The following is a 15,251-nucleotide window of genomic DNA, read 5'->3' as shown; positions in this document are numbered from 1 at the left end:
TTTCCAGAAACAAGTGTCAACCTGCTGTGCCATCTGTGACACTGCTCACTCTTGCCCCAACATTGGTGAGATTCTTCACATAGCAATGATATAATCCACCATTGCCTTTAAAATATTATTGTTTTGTTTTTTTACTTGCATTGGGATTAGAAGTTAGGTGTCTCAAACTACTAAAAAAGGCAAACAAATGTGTGTGCTTGCGTGTGTGTGTGTGTGTGTGTGTTTGTGTGTGTGTCACGCTGATGTCAGGTGTTGTCTCATGGCAGGCGGCAGCCTAAAAATATCATGTTAAAGAGAGAGAAGTTACTATTCCTCCACTGTATGTGTGCCCTCCTGCAGACTGTGGAGAGAAAACACACACATATATGCACACACTTGAGGAGAAGATCTTGAGTCTGCATGACAGGGAGCCACAGGACGGGTGAGTGATTATATTTATAATATACAGGAATTTAAATAATCTGATTTAACTGTAAAATCTCCTTTATAGTCTCTCAAATGAACTGACACTGACTGCGATAGATAATGGAAGAACCTTCCATTATCTATTAGGTCCCCGGTCTCTGAGCCAAATTAAATCTAGGCTAAAAACATAGTTTTACTCCCTTAGACAGGATATCTTGGTTGTTTTTAGTTTGTCTTATTTGTTTTAGTATTTTTGGTGATATATTCTGCACTTCTTTTAAGGTATATTTTACTACTGTATTTTATTCATCCTTCCGTGTTAATATGTAGATGTGACACTTCGTGCCCCTTTTCTTATGTCTGTACAGCCCTTTGGCCAACTGGGGTTGTTTTTAAATGTGTTATATAAATAAATAAACTGAACTGAACATGTAAATGAAAATACAAAACCCAGAACCAGTGAAGTCGGCACGTTGTGTAATTCGTAAATAAAAACAGAATACAATGATTTGCAAATCCTAGTCAACTTATATTCGATTGAACAACCTGATATTTAATGTTCAAACTGAGAAACGTAATTTTTTTTTGCAAATAATCATTAACTTAGAATTATAATGGCAGCAACACATTGCAAAAAAGTTGGCAGAGAGGCATTTTTACCACTGTGTTACATGGCCTTTCCTTTTAACAACACTCAGTAAACATTTGGAAACAGAGGAGACCAATTTTTGAAGCTTTTTAGGTGGAATTATTTTCCATTCTTGCTTGATGTACAGCTTAAGTTGTTCAACAGTTTCTCCGTTGTCATATTTCCGCCACACATTTTCAACGGGAGACAGGTCTGGACTACAGGCAGGCCAGTCTAGTACCCGCACTCTTTTACTATGAAGCCACGCTGTTGTAACACGTGGCTTGGCATTGTCTTGCTGAAATAAGCAGGGGCGTCCATGATAACGTTGCTTGGATGGTAACATATGTTGCTCCAAAACCTGTATGTACCTTTCAGCATTAATGGTGCCTTCACAGATGTGTAAGTTACCCATGCCTTGGGCACTAATACACCCCCATACCATCACAGATGCTGGCTTTTCAACTTTGCAACTATAACAATCCGGATGGTTCTTTTCCTCTTTGTTCTGGTGGACACGACATCCACAGTTTCCAAAAACAATTTGAAATGTGGTCTCGTCAGACCACAGAACACTTTCCAACTTTGCATCAGTCCATCTTAGATGAGCTCGGGCCCAGCGAAGCCGGCGGCGTTTCTGGGTGTTGTTGAGAAATGGCTTTCTCTTTGCATAGTAGAGTTTTAACTTGCACTTACAGATGTAGCAACGAATTGTAGTTACTCACAGTGGTTTTCTGAAGTGTTCCTGAGCCCATGTGGTGATATCCTTTACACACTGATGTTTCTTTTTGATGCAGTACCGCCTGAGGGATCGAAGGTCACGGGTATTGAATGTTGGTTTTCTGCCTTTCCGCTCACGTGCAGTGATTTCTCTAGATTCTCTGAACCTTATGATGATATCACGGACCGTAGATGGTGAAATCCCTAAATTCCTTGCAATAGATGGTTGAGAAATGTTGTTCTTAAACAATTTGCTCACACATTTGTTCACAAAGTGGTGACCCTCGCCCTATTCTTGTTTGTGAATGACTGAGCATTTCATGGAATCTGCTTTTATACCCAATCATGGCACCCACCTGTTCCCAATTAGCCTGTTCAACTGTGGGATGTTCCAAATAAGTGTTTGATGAGCATTCCTCAACTTTCTCAGTCTTTTTTTTCCACTTGTGCCAGCCTTTTTTTAAACATGTTGCAAGCATCAAATTCCAAATGAGCTAATGTTTGCAAAAAATAACAAAGGTTTTCCTGTTCGAACGTTAAGTATCTTGTCTTTGCAGTCTATTCAATTGAATATAGGTTGAAAAGGATTTGCAAATCATTGTATTCTATTTTTATTTACCATTTACACAACGTGCCAAATTCACTGGTTTTGGGGTTTGTATATAATAGTGTATACAAACCCATTTAAGAGTGATTGCATTCATTTGTGGCAAAATTATCCAATATATGCAGTTAATGTATTATGTACATTACTGTTTGTTTATTATTTTGAATTGTTTATTTTTCCCCATGGTCCTTGGAGTTGAACTATGTCCTCCTGTGTGGTAAAATCAAGAGGAAAGAACCCCTATGCGGCAGTCCAGGTGGACCCAGATAGTGATTACATCACACCAGGTACACTAGACCTGGAGCAGCTCTTTTGGACCGGCCCCAGTGCTCAGTATGCACACGTCAACCAAGTCTGGCCCAATGTCTTCATCGGGGATGAGTGAGTAAATGTAGACTGTTGGTCACATATGCATCAATTTTTTAAAAAAAAGAGTGGTTGGGGGAATCATATTTATAAGGTCATGGTGTATTTACTTATATAGAAAACAGCCACTACTGCCCAGAAGTAAAACAAAAAAAATGCATAAAAATCATAATAAATACCAACAAGGTTATAACTGTGTACAGCTAAAAACAAAGCAAATAATACAATATGGTTAGTAATACCCATGAAATGTGGAGAGAAACCAGTACAGGAGTGGTGTGGTCATATGTTTTTTTGTAGGTGTGAGAATGCGTGCAGCCGCATTCTGGACGGGTTGTAAGTACAGTAAGCGACAGAATGTTACCAGGGCATGCACAGTTGTTTCTAACTGCTTTGTGAGCAGATATTTCCAAGAGGTCTGAGCTGGAAAAAGGCAGTTGTATAATCACAGAATTTTTGGCTTGTGGAGTTCAAAAGACTTTCCAATAAAAAAACTCAGAGACTTTTTTGCAGAAGTACTGTCATGACCTGTCACACAGATCATGTCTTGTTTGGTGTTTTGTTATTCTTCTTCTTAGTTTAGTGTTCTGTTCGGTTCTGAGTGCTCCTTTTCTCCTTTTGTTTACCTCTCTTCTGGCTTGTGGTTGTTGATTAGAACACACCCGCTGCCAATCCCAATCATGCCCCTTTTCATGCCCGCCTCGGCGTTCAGCAAGCATGGGATCCATTTTTGCCATGGGTGGCTATTATGTTGACGCTATGCTACTACCGTATTTTGTGGACCATAAGGCGCACCGGATTATAAGGCGCACTGCCGATGAATGGTCTATTTTTGATCTTTTTTCATATATTAGGCGCACCGGATTATAGGGCACATTAAAGGAATCATATTATTTATTTTTTTCTAAATTGAAAACCCTTTCTTGTGGTCTACATAACATGTAATGGTGGTTCTTTGGTCAAAATGTTGCATGGATTATGTTTTACAGATCATCTTCAAGTCGCTTTCTGACAGTCGCTTCCGGATGCGCCGATTTGTGGGCGGTCTTATTCACATGGCTCACCTTCGACAGCGTCTTCTCCCCGTCATCTTTGTTGTAGCGGTGTAGCGTGCAAGGACGGGAGTGGAAGAAGTGTCAAAAGATGGAGCTAACTGTTTTAATGACATTCAGACTTTACTTAAATCAATAACGGAGCAGCATCTTCTCATCCGGAAACAACAACACAGAAAATGTGTCCCGTGAAAAAACGTCCGACCGGAACTCTCTAATAACTAAAGTTCCTTGGGTGAATAATGTAAACTCACTACACCGGTATGTTTTAGCGCTTTTATGGCGAGTTTACTGACAGATATAAGTAAGAACTTTACAATACTTTGTATTAGAAATGGCAACAGCAGAGGATGAATGTCCCATAACAAGAAGATAGATAAAAAGAAGAAGCTTATCGACTACGGCGTCTGCGCGGATGCGTGCAATTTTTCAAGACTCATACAGATCCCAAATACAGATCAGCAGGTACCAGTAGGTAAGAAAAGTTGCTTTTGCATAATATTGCGAAACAAAACGGCAGATAATATGTCTTACCTTATACCAGTCTTTCGCAAACAGTGGGGCGTAACAGAAAATATTTGAGAAGCACTGCCTTATACACACACCATGATAATACTCATATGTTGAAACACATCAAGCGGTGCGGCTTCATAGCTTACCAAAGTCGTACTAAAACATTTTGATGGATTTTTGAGCGCCGTGTGTAATGTTCTGTGTTTTTAATGTTTACTTGAGACGTATTGCCATCATAGTGCAGTCTACACGTATCTGTTATGTTTGACTGCCATCTACTGTTCAAAATGATCATTACACTATGTACCAAATAAAATAGCTTCGAGGTGGGTAAGCTCAACCAAACATATTCCTTACATTAGGCACACAGGGTTATAAAGCGCACTGTCAAGTTTTGAGGGGAAAAAAAAGGATTTCAAGTGCGCCTTATAGTCCGGAAAATACGGTACTTGTGTTATAGTACTTGCTTGTTGTGCTAAACAAGGTTTTGTCTTTGTCTTGTGCCTCTAAGCGACAAGCGGTTCGTTTTGTATTTTTGCCCTACCAGTGGAATGAAAATATTCTTACCTGCGCACTGCTTCTGCCGCTCTCTGTCCTTTTGCATCCTGGGAACAGGACCGCTGCAGACATGCGGCCCCAACGTGACAAGGGCAGCAGTATACGACCCTAAAGTATGGCCATCCATTGTTTTATTGTGCTTGTGTGCTTCAGTTGAGTCAGTTTTGGAATGAAAACGTAAATACTTCACCTGTAAAGAAATGAAAAATGGATTTTAGGTTTTCTAAAAAATGTATACCAGCAGCAGCACGTAGAGGGAGAATCATAGTGGGCTAAAAATTGAGCCTTGCGGCACCCCACAGGTCGGAGGAGATTATTTCAAAGCAAAATGTCCAAGGTTGACAATGTAAGAAATGTCCGTCAGCCAGGATTGGAACTACTTTAGGACAGTGCCTTGAAAACCTGCACGTGACTCAAGATGATATGTAAAGAGGTTGTGGTCAGCAGTGTCGAATGCGGCTGTTAAATCTAAAAACACCAGCACAGTCAAGCTATTAAAAGAGGACTTTTTTAAGAGCTGTTTCTGTACTGTGGCTAGATATAACATTCAAATTCAATTTGTCACAGACGTGTGATTGCAGTGACAATAAACGACATTCTCTAACACTTTTGATAAAATAGCAGCTTAGAAATTAGCCATGGAATTTTTTTTAAAGGAGGCCGTACTACAGCTTGTTTTAAGCAACAGGCAATGCTACCTGAAATAAGTGAACTGATGTTGTTATTTAGGATATAAGGCTCAAAAGAGCCAAAGACATATTTTAAAAAGTCTACTAGGTAGGAAGGCTATCGAGTGGACTTAATAGATATTTTTGATGGTTCACAGTAATAAAATATTAAAATCATTACAAATTGTGGAGCACTAGCTAACTACAGTATGTCAATAAAAAAAATAAAAATAAAAACTTAATTGGCTCTAAAGCAAACTAAAACTAAAAATCACCCATTTTGCAGAGAATTTATGAAAAAAAAGATTTAAAAAATTGAATCAAAGGGTACGTGTTGATCAAAACACATCAAATGCATCAACAAATAAAATAATGAACCTATTTAGAAATAATTGTGATTTAATGAATACTATTAATGACTACAAATAAAATAAAATAAAATAAAGTACTGCTTTGGTGCATTTGGATTGGGTCTTACATGAGAAATTGTTCCCAATTTTATAAGAAAAAAGTCGACACAGTGAGAAAAACACTGCTTTTAGTTAATTTTTTTTTTTTTTTGTAATTGGTTTTTAATCTTCATTATTTTCTACAAGTTATTACAGTATGTCTCATATTTATATATTTTCAAAAAAATTTATTTTGGCCAAAGGGAGCTCATTTCAATTTCTTACACACACTTATTACATATGTTGGCCAGAGGGGGAGCACTTCAAATTTTTTACACACACTTGTTATTTCATATGTTGATCAGAGGGGGAGCACTTTTAAAACCGACACACAGTCAATTAGAAAAAATCAATCAATCAATCAATCAATGTTTATTTATATAGCCCTAAATCCCTCCTTTTTGGCACCACCCTAATTTTGATAGATTTTACCACCAAATGAGACATTTTCTATTAGATGCAATGGTTTTCCGTATTGGGACCGTGATTTATGTCCTAATTTGTTCACCGCTCCTCATATGGAAGGTACTTTTCTTTGTTGATGTCTCAAGAAGGGTAGAAATACAAGAACACACACACACATACACACACACACACACACACACACACACACACACACACACACACACACACACACACACACACACACACACACACACACACACACATTTTATCCAAAATACTACATAATTTTGCATGCTTTAGATGCTCCCATTTGTTTGTGTGCGTGTATGTGAATGTGAATGTGTAAGTGTAGGTGTGTGTGTGTGTGTGTGTGTGTGTGTGTGTGGGGTGTATGGAAGGAAGTGGGTCATTAGGGCATTGTTTTTAAGTGTGTAAAAAAGCACTTTGTGTTGAATTTTTTTCACTTTATAAATATAGTTTGATTTGGTTCAAATGAAGTAAAAGTAGAACTACCTGTAAAAATAAAAAAATTTTTAAAAAAAAGGAACTAAAGAAAATAGGTGTAAAAAGTAAAAAAAAGGTCCAAATTAGGATTGAAAATAATAAACATTAAAATAACAGCAATTAAAATTAATATAATACAGTTTAGTTAAAGCATGTGTGTTGCCTATGTTCTGGGCATTATACTGCAAGGGGTAAGTGGAATAATATAAAAACAAATTGGAAAAAGTGCAGGCAAAATACAAAAATTGGAATAAAATTTTAAAAAATGTACAAGTCAATAGAATGAAAATAAAGCACATGTACTGTTTGGAAACAGGAAGACGGCCCTGGAGCGACCTGGTCTGAAGGAATTGGGCATCACACATGTGCTGAATGCTGCGGAGGGCAAGTGGAATAACGTGCTGACTGGTGCAGATTACTACGCTGACATGGACGTCCAATATTTTGGCGTGGAGGCTGACGATAAACCCACCTTTGACATCTCCCCGTTCTTCTGTCCGGCGACACAATTCCTCAGCGAGGCCCTGAACCAACCACAGAGTTAGTCAACACTACTTGAATGTGTTTTTTTATGTTGCACCATCATCCTTTTTACTTGTTCCATAGACAAGGTGTTGGTGCACTGCGTGATGGGTCGCAGCAGGTCAGCCACTCTGGTCTTGGCCTACCTGATGATGGAGCACAGCTTGACTGTGGTGGATGCTATTGAGCATGTGCGACAGCGCCGCTGCATCTTGCCCAACCATGGCTTCCTAAAGCAGCTCAGAGCTCTGGACATTGCCCTGCAAGAGAAGAAGCTCCGAGTGAAAAGACAGATGCAAGACAAACACTCGTGACCATTAAAAATCTCTATCTTTTACCTCATTCTTACTTTTTTTTAAAGAAGATTTTTGAAAATGTTTAGAAATATGTGGGTACAGTATATTAGAAGGCTGCAGCAGCTTGACACAAATGAATAAAACATTAAAGCACCCCCCCTGCACACACACACACACACACACACACACACAAATTCTTGTATTTGTTACCTTCTTCTGACCTCTGAAAAATGCCTACCTCTTTAGGACCACCTTTCTAGATATATAAAGATTTGCATTTACAACATTAATAATATATAAATACTATGCACATATAAAAAAGCTTGTTGTGAAAAATGAGTTGGAATTTCACAAGAAAAAGGTCACAATTTCGCAAGAAAAACGTAGAACTTTGGCAGTATTACGATAAAAGTCGTCGTTTTACTCAACGCAAGTCAAAATTTTACAAGAAAAACTGAAAATGTGTGCAATACTATGATAAAAGTTGGAATTTTACTCAATAATAGTCACAATTTTACAGGAAAAGCTTAAATTTTGGGCAATGTTATAAAAAGAATTTTACTCAACAATTCACAATTTTATAAGAAAACTTTAAAATTTTGGCAATGTTATAATAATAATCGTAATTTTACTTGGCAAAATTATGACAAAAGTCCTAAGTTTACTCGAAAAATGTCAGTTTTACAAGAACAACAAAACAATTGGCAATATTGTGAAAAGGTCTGAATATGACAAATGTCACCATTTTGCATTAAAAAGTAATATTTTTTTTCATTAAAATTGTATTTTTTCATAAAAAATTAATTATCTTTTTATAAAAAAATAATTTTTTCATACAAAATTAATTATTTCATTAAAAAAAATCATAATTTTACGAGAAAATATTCCAATATTACAAAACAAAAAGAATATGAGAAATTGCTCCCAATTTTATAAGAAAAAAGTCGACACATTGTGAGAAAAAGACTGCTTTTAGTAAAAAAAAATAAAAAAATTTGTAATTGGTTTTTAATCTTCATTATTTTCTACAAGTTATTACAGTATGTCTCTATATACATATTTATATATTTTCAAAAAAAAACAATTTTGGCCAAAGGGAGCTCATTTCAATTTCTTACACACACTTATTACATATGTTGGCCAGAGGGGGAGCACTTAACATTTTTTTACACACACTTGTTATTTCATATGTTGACCAGAGGGGGAGCACTTTTAAAACCGACACACAGTCAATTAGAAAAAAATCCCTCCTTTTTGGGACCACCCTAATTTTGATAGATTTTACCAGCAGGGGTGCAAATGAGACATTCTCTATTAGATGCAATGATTTTCCGTATTGGGACCATGATTTATGTCCTAACTTGTTCACCGCTCCTCATATGGAAGGTACTTTTCCTTGTTGATGTCTCAAGAAGAGTAGAAATACAAGAACATACACACACACACACACACACACACACACACACATTTTATCCAAAATACTACATCATTTTGCAAGTAAGTGTACTTTCCCTGTCGGGGCTGCTGTAGAACATTAGAAAAAATATACATTATCTCCAAATGTTTTTCTTTTTGACGCAAAGCGCAGAGATATATAAAGTGTACGCAGGTGCATCTAAACAAAATTTGAATTTCATCTTAAAGTTGTTTGATTTTAGAAGTTCACTTAAGAAAAAAATACAAATCAGAGGCTCAGACACATGCTTTACAAGATACTTAAGTTGGGTGTCTTATTGTTAACTATAGTTATCCCAGCTATTTAAAATAAATTGTAAGATTTGTTAGTATACAGAAAATAGAAGTTTCACTTTTTGAAAAAGAGAAAAAAAAAAAAATACATAAATAGATGTGTGCCTGTATCTAAACCTAATATTGTTTTTTTAGTTTCAGTGATTACACTGCAAAAAAGAGCTGACAAAATATAAGATGAAAAGACTAAATGATAAATGATAAATAGGTTATACTTGTATAGCGCTTTTCTACCTTCAAGGTACTCAAAGCGCTTTGACAGTATTTCCACATTCACCCATTCACACACACACTGATGGCGGGAGCTGCCATGCAAGGCGCTAACCAGCAGCCATCAGGAGCAAGGGTGAAGTGTCTTGCCCAAGGACACAACAGACGTGACTCGGATGGTAGAAGGTGGGGATTGAACCCCAGTAACCAGCAACACTCCGATTGCTGGCACGGCCACTCTACCAACTTCGCCACGCCGTCCCCAGATTTTAGGAAAAAAAATATTAAAAACCAGTGAACTTATCTATCAATGCAGCTAGTTAATTTTACTTGATAAGACATCCAAAATTAAGATTTGTATATCTAGAAATTAACAGGATTTTTTTTCTTCTAAAAACAAGCATTATTCAACTCGCAATTCTTAAATTAAGCATACTCGGGATGTAGCATAATCTTTAAACAAGATTTTCTGTGGGGAAAACCAAAATATCTTATTTGAATGTTAATCAATGTCAACATTTTTAAATTAGAATAGACAAAATTGTATTATTAATCCTAAAATTAAGATTGTTATGTGATGTTAATGACGAAAAATAAGGAAATAGCACTTAAATTAGGGAAATTTCTAGAAATACAATTTTAAATCTTGGCAATTGACGAATAATTTACACTATAGAGCAGAAGTTTCAAAGTCAAGGCCATAGATCAATGAATAATCTATGGCCCCCGGGATGATATTTGATTAGTATTAAAACCGGCCCGCAAGCCACAGCCGCCTGCAGCTATTTTGCACACACCAATACTCCCTCAGTGTTGGCGCTAGGAGTTTTAAAAAATGGGGTCCCAGGGACCCCATCAAATCATAAAAATGGGGTCCGACTTTTTTGTAATCGTTTTGAAAACAAATGATAAATGTGTGCATGATGCTGTTATATCTCACATTCTATATTGTGTTTTGGAAAAATGTTGTCATAAATTGTACTTTTCATTAAAACAACTAATGCAAAAGCAAACACATTTTTATGCGTATGTAAATGTATTCAGTTATAAACATTAATTCACTTTCTTCTTTCCTTCATGGATCTAAACTTTACCGCTGCCGGTATTTTTTTTCTATATTCTTACTGTAATATTTTTAGAATGTGTTTGTTCTATTTTTGGCCAAAGTAAGACAAAGAAAACAATCGGAAGTTGTCTTTATTTTTTAGTTTTAATGCCATGATTTTAATAGTCCGGCCCGCGTGTGCACAGATTTTCCTCCATGCGGCCCCTGAGCTAAAATGAGTTTGACACCCCAGGTGTAGAGCAATTGGGACCAGGGAGGAAACAACAAAATAGAGGACACAAATGAATGCTTAAAATGCATAACTATGTGTGGTTATGAGTGATTAATGGGCTTTTTTTAAATGTTAGATGAGGTCATTCACAGTGGAAATGCTAACATTATTAAATAAAATAAACAGAGACCAAATATGCACCATAAAAACAAATTCAATTATGAACTTTTACTTTTATTCGTCCATGCATGAGAGGCATCACAGTCTGACATTATCCAGACATTAACAGTCACTTCAGGCCTTTTGTTGTCGGTGACCATGAGCAATATCATTGGAGGGATTGCAAATCCAAATTCTGCATCAGAAAAGACAACTCTATTCAAGTATTGATTAACTTCAACCAAATCGAACACAGAAAAGGCCAAAAGGGAACCCTGCGTCATATCACCAGGTGATAAACAAACATTCATGAACTTGTAACTGAGTGTTGCGGTCCTTCGCCATCATTAATTATGATGCTTTGACACAGTGAGTAAAGGTCCTGACTCTCCAACAGTATTTGTGCGCTATTCTTTTTACATCCTGATGACAAAAGCAGGTTCAAGTGTGTGAACTTTGTAGCAAGAGCAAAGAATGAAAGGCACTCATGACGGATGCTGAAATCAGTTAAATTTACACAGGACTCGATGGGGTGAGGCTTCGACACTTTTAAAAAAAATAACTAGCCTTACTAATTACACATAAATAAACCAATTAGACAGAACATATTAAAACAACAATTAAGAGTGCAGAAAATGGACAGTTATATACAGTGTACTGTATCTATACCATTTACTAAATAGCCCTCATGACAATAAGTGGTCCTGGACTATATTTCATATTGTGGTTTTAGACATAACAAAACCGTTGCAAAATGTCATCTGAACACTTTTCAAGTGTCCACCGATGCTTAAGTACTTGGATGTATTTTTGTGTGCGTGGACGCACAACAGCTGGTAAAAAAAAAAATAGTAATAACCATGTGCAATCATATAATGATTGTATACATTATGTTCTCTTGTTTGCATTTAAACTCACTTGAGTGGAAGAAAAAAAACTCCTCCCACATTTGGAGGCACGGCGATTCATGATAACACGGATGTTAACGTGGTATTAAAAGAAAGACACTGATTGCAGGGCTAAAAAACATGTGTAAAATAGTACTGTTACAAAAACGACATCTTTAGACAAAGTCGGGCTTTTCTGGGAAAGTGCAACCTGATCGTCTGATGATGACGTTGGCAGCGTAGTGAGCCGCTCTCACGCATTGGTCCACCGGTTTGTCTCGGACCAGCTGGGACAAAAAACCTGCGTGACGGAAGGGAAAGCGACATCGTCAACACCAAGGAAATACAGACGAGCCTTGTAAATATAAGAAGATGGTACCTCCGACGAAAGCGTCACCGGCACCGTTTGTGTCGACGATGTCTTTGGGATCGATTGCCAACACTGGGAAAGTCTCAATTTTCCCACCTGAGCATACAGAGGAGAAAGGATATCACACCGCAAACTAGGGTTGTACGGTATACCGGTATTAGTATACCGTATTTTTCGGACTATAAGTCGCAGTTTTTTTCATAGTTTGGCCGGGGGTGCGACTTATACTCAGGAGCGACTTATGTGTGAAATTATTAACACATTACTGTAAAATATCAAATAATATTATTTAGCTCATTCACGTAAGAGACTAGACGTATAAGATTTAATCGGATTTAGCGATTAGGAGTGACAGATTGTTTGGTAAACGTATAGCATGTTCTATATGTTATAGTTATTTGAATGACTCTTACCATAATATGTTAGGTTAACATACCAGGCACGTTCTCAGTTGGTTATTTATGCGTCATATAACGTACACTTATTCAGCCGGTTGTTCACTATTCTTTATTTATTTTAAATTGCCTTTCAGATGTATATTCTTGGTGTTGGGTTTTATCAAATAAATTTCCCCCAAAAATGCGACTTATAAATATTTTTTTCCTTCTCTATTATGCATTTTCGGCCGGTGCGACTTATACTCCGGAGCGATTTATACTCCAAAAAATACGGTAGTACCGCGATACTAATGAATCATATTCGGTACTATACCGCCTCTAAAAAGTAGCGAAGAATAAAGAATACAGAAGAATAAATGAATATTACATTTTAACAGAAGTGTTTTTTAGCATCACAAAATCTTTTTTTAAATTTTTTAAATTTATATTATGTTTATAAACTCAGGAAATACATCCCTGGACACATGAGGACTTAAATTATGACCATGGTATGATCCTATAACGACTATCACATCGATACCTAAATGTGTGGTATCATCCAAAACTAATGTAAAGCATCCAAACAACAGAAGAATAAGTGATTATTACATTTGAACAGAAGTGTAGATAGAACATGTTAAAAGAGAAAGTAAGCAGATATTAACAGTAAATGAACAAGTAGATAAAAAAATCAATTTTCTACCACTTGTCCTTAATAATTTTGACAAAATAATAGAATGGAAAATGACACAATATGTTACTGCATATGTCAGCAGACTAAATTAGGAGCATTTGCTTGTTTACTTACTACTAAAAGACAAGTTGTCTTGTATGTTCACTATTTTATTTAAGGATAAACTTGCAATAAGAAACATATGTTTAATGTACCCTAAGATTTTTTGTTAAAATAAAGCCAATAATGCAATTTTTTGTGGTCCCCTTTATTTAGAAAAAAGTATCGAAAAGTACCAAAAAGTATCAATATATATTTTGGTACCGGTACAGGTACCAAAATATTGGTATCGGGACAACACTACCGCAAACAAAGATTTATTTGAGGAGGAAAAGCAACCTTCTTACCGAGAGCCATCACAGTTTCCTCCTTCCCCTGAGTCAAGACAACAATCCTTTGTCTCTTTGTGTTGACTTTAGGAAGAGCCTGCGCTTTCTTGGCAATCTCCTTGATGTCTTTGGTCTGCAGAGACATGACCGCGTGATACACGCGTTACACAAAATACACACAGGTGCAAGAGAGATGGTGTGCTCGAATAAAAAAAATAAAAAGACATCAAATCACCTCAAAATCTTGCTCTTTGGCGAATGCAGTTGCCTCCTGCGGAACGACACCAAATACATAATCGCTGTTTAACCACCCTGATGCAGCCCACGGGCACTTAGGTAGAGAAGCTAAAAACCGTACCGTCTCGTTGCCGAAGAGCACGTCCACGTATGGCAGGAGCTGCATGAGGTGGTCCTTGAAGAACTGGCAGATGAAAGGTGCAGACAGGTTGAGGCAGAACAGTTTGTTCTTTTCCGACGCGTGCTTGGCCACTTTCAGCATGGACTCCAAAGACACGGTGAGGAAGAAACCCTGCGAGGAACAGTCGAGAATGGCTTATTGAGTGGACAGTTTAATAGAGAACACACAAGATGAAATACAAAGGTTTTATGATGGCTGCAGACATTATTCCTATTTTGTCAACTAGCGTCATGAAACAAATTGTGTTCAACCTTATATTGTACTGTACAGTGCCTCACTTTTGCCACCATTTTATTATATCTTCTCCACTATAGAAATGGAAGGTGAATTACAACTAGAGAAGTCAGTGTGCTATGCATTGAAAATGACGAGATGCACATGTATTATAGTCTAAATAGCACAGCTCACAGTGAACACGTCTCCAAAGTGAGTGAGTGATCACAATAGTAGTTGTTAGAAGCTGCTCTGCTTTAAAGTGTGCATGTTGGAATTCATGTTTCCCTCCGTGAACCGCAGCTCTCCAGTACCGAAAGAACTCATGCAGCCTCAGACCATGACGGTAACACCGCCGTGCTTGATTGTAGGTACTCTTACTACTCACAGAGACAGTAATGGCTGTGTGTTCAGTAATTTCCAAGAAGAGAAAATCTTTACTGGCCTACAAGCTGTACACTGGCTACTCTAAAATATTGTTCTTTAAGAAGATGTACTGCAGGCCTAGAATTTTAACGTTTTAAGGTCAAGGCAAGTGTTGCCTTAAAGGAGGGCTCATATTTTAGGGCACCAAGGCAAACAATATTTTCTTTCGAGGCAGGGGCTCCAAAGCTTATATATATAAGCATGCATGCTTATATATATATATATATAAGCATGCATGCTTATATATATATATATATATATATATATAAGCATGCATGCTTATATATATATATATATAAGCATGCATGCTTATATATATATATATATATATATATATATATATATATATATATATATATATATATATATATATATATATATATATATATATATATATATATATATATATA

At 36.7% G+C, this 15,251-nt stretch overlaps 2 protein-coding genes across 4 annotated transcripts in view; one reads left to right on the top strand and one right to left on the bottom strand.

The window, feature by feature from the left end:
- Window positions 1–243: 243 nt before the first annotated feature.
- Window positions 244–7,789, top strand: LOC133656793 (dual specificity phosphatase 29-like). 2 transcript variants are annotated; one of them, XM_062057639.1, is made up of 4 exons: window positions 303–421; window positions 2,556–2,741; window positions 7,192–7,415; window positions 7,482–7,789. In XM_062057639.1, the coding sequence occupies exons 2-4, from the start codon at window positions 2,563–2,565 to the stop codon at window positions 7,709–7,711; spliced, it is 633 nt and encodes a 210-aa protein (XP_061913623.1). In that variant the 5' UTR covers window positions 303–421; window positions 2,556–2,562; the 3' UTR covers window positions 7,712–7,789. The 2 variants fall into 2 exon arrangements, with proteins under 2 accessions (XP_061913624.1, XP_061913623.1); XM_062057640.1 differs by lacking the exon at window positions 2,556–2,741 and having other exon boundaries at window positions 244–421.
- Window positions 7,790–11,142: 3,353 nt separating this feature from the next.
- Window positions 11,143–15,251, bottom strand: part of LOC133657212 (adenosine kinase-like) — an 18,570-nt gene continuing 14,461 nt past the window's right edge. For both annotated transcript variants that reach the window (XM_062058246.1, XM_062058247.1), the window contains exons 7-11: window positions 14,143–14,313; window positions 14,020–14,055; window positions 13,803–13,917; window positions 12,355–12,441; window positions 11,143–12,276 (exon numbers count right to left, since the gene is read on the bottom strand). In XM_062058246.1, the coding sequence (XP_061914230.1) occupies window positions 12,152–12,276; window positions 12,355–12,441; window positions 13,803–13,917; window positions 14,020–14,055; window positions 14,143–14,313 (534 nt within the window). In that variant the 3' untranslated portion in view covers window positions 11,143–12,151. The remainder of the gene's footprint in view (window positions 12,277–12,354; window positions 12,442–13,802; window positions 13,918–14,019; window positions 14,056–14,142; window positions 14,314–15,251) is intronic.

Source organism: Entelurus aequoreus, linkage group LG09, assembly GCF_033978785.1.
Source record: "Entelurus aequoreus isolate RoL-2023_Sb linkage group LG09, RoL_Eaeq_v1.1, whole genome shotgun sequence".
Taxonomy (NCBI): Eukaryota; Metazoa; Chordata; class Actinopteri; order Syngnathiformes; family Syngnathidae; genus Entelurus; species Entelurus aequoreus.
The sequence above is the reverse complement of the archived record's forward strand: the minus strand, read 5'-3'. Positions and strand labels throughout refer to the sequence as shown.

What these genes read in the sequence shown, in the direction of transcription:
- LOC133656793 (XM_062057639.1), top strand. Translation starts at nt 2,563, where the DNA reads ATGTCCTCCTGTGTGGTAAAATCAAGAGGAAAGAACCCCTATGCGGCA. An exon ending in AATGTCTTCATCGGGGATGA is followed by an intron (nt 2,742 to 7,191) that starts GTGAGTAAATGT and finishes GTTTGGAAACAG; the next exon opens with GAAGACGGCCCTGGAGCGAC. An exon ending in GGCCCTGAACCAACCACAGA is followed by an intron (nt 7,416 to 7,481) that starts GTTAGTCAACAC and finishes CTTGTTCCATAG; the next exon opens with ACAAGGTGTTGGTGCACTGC.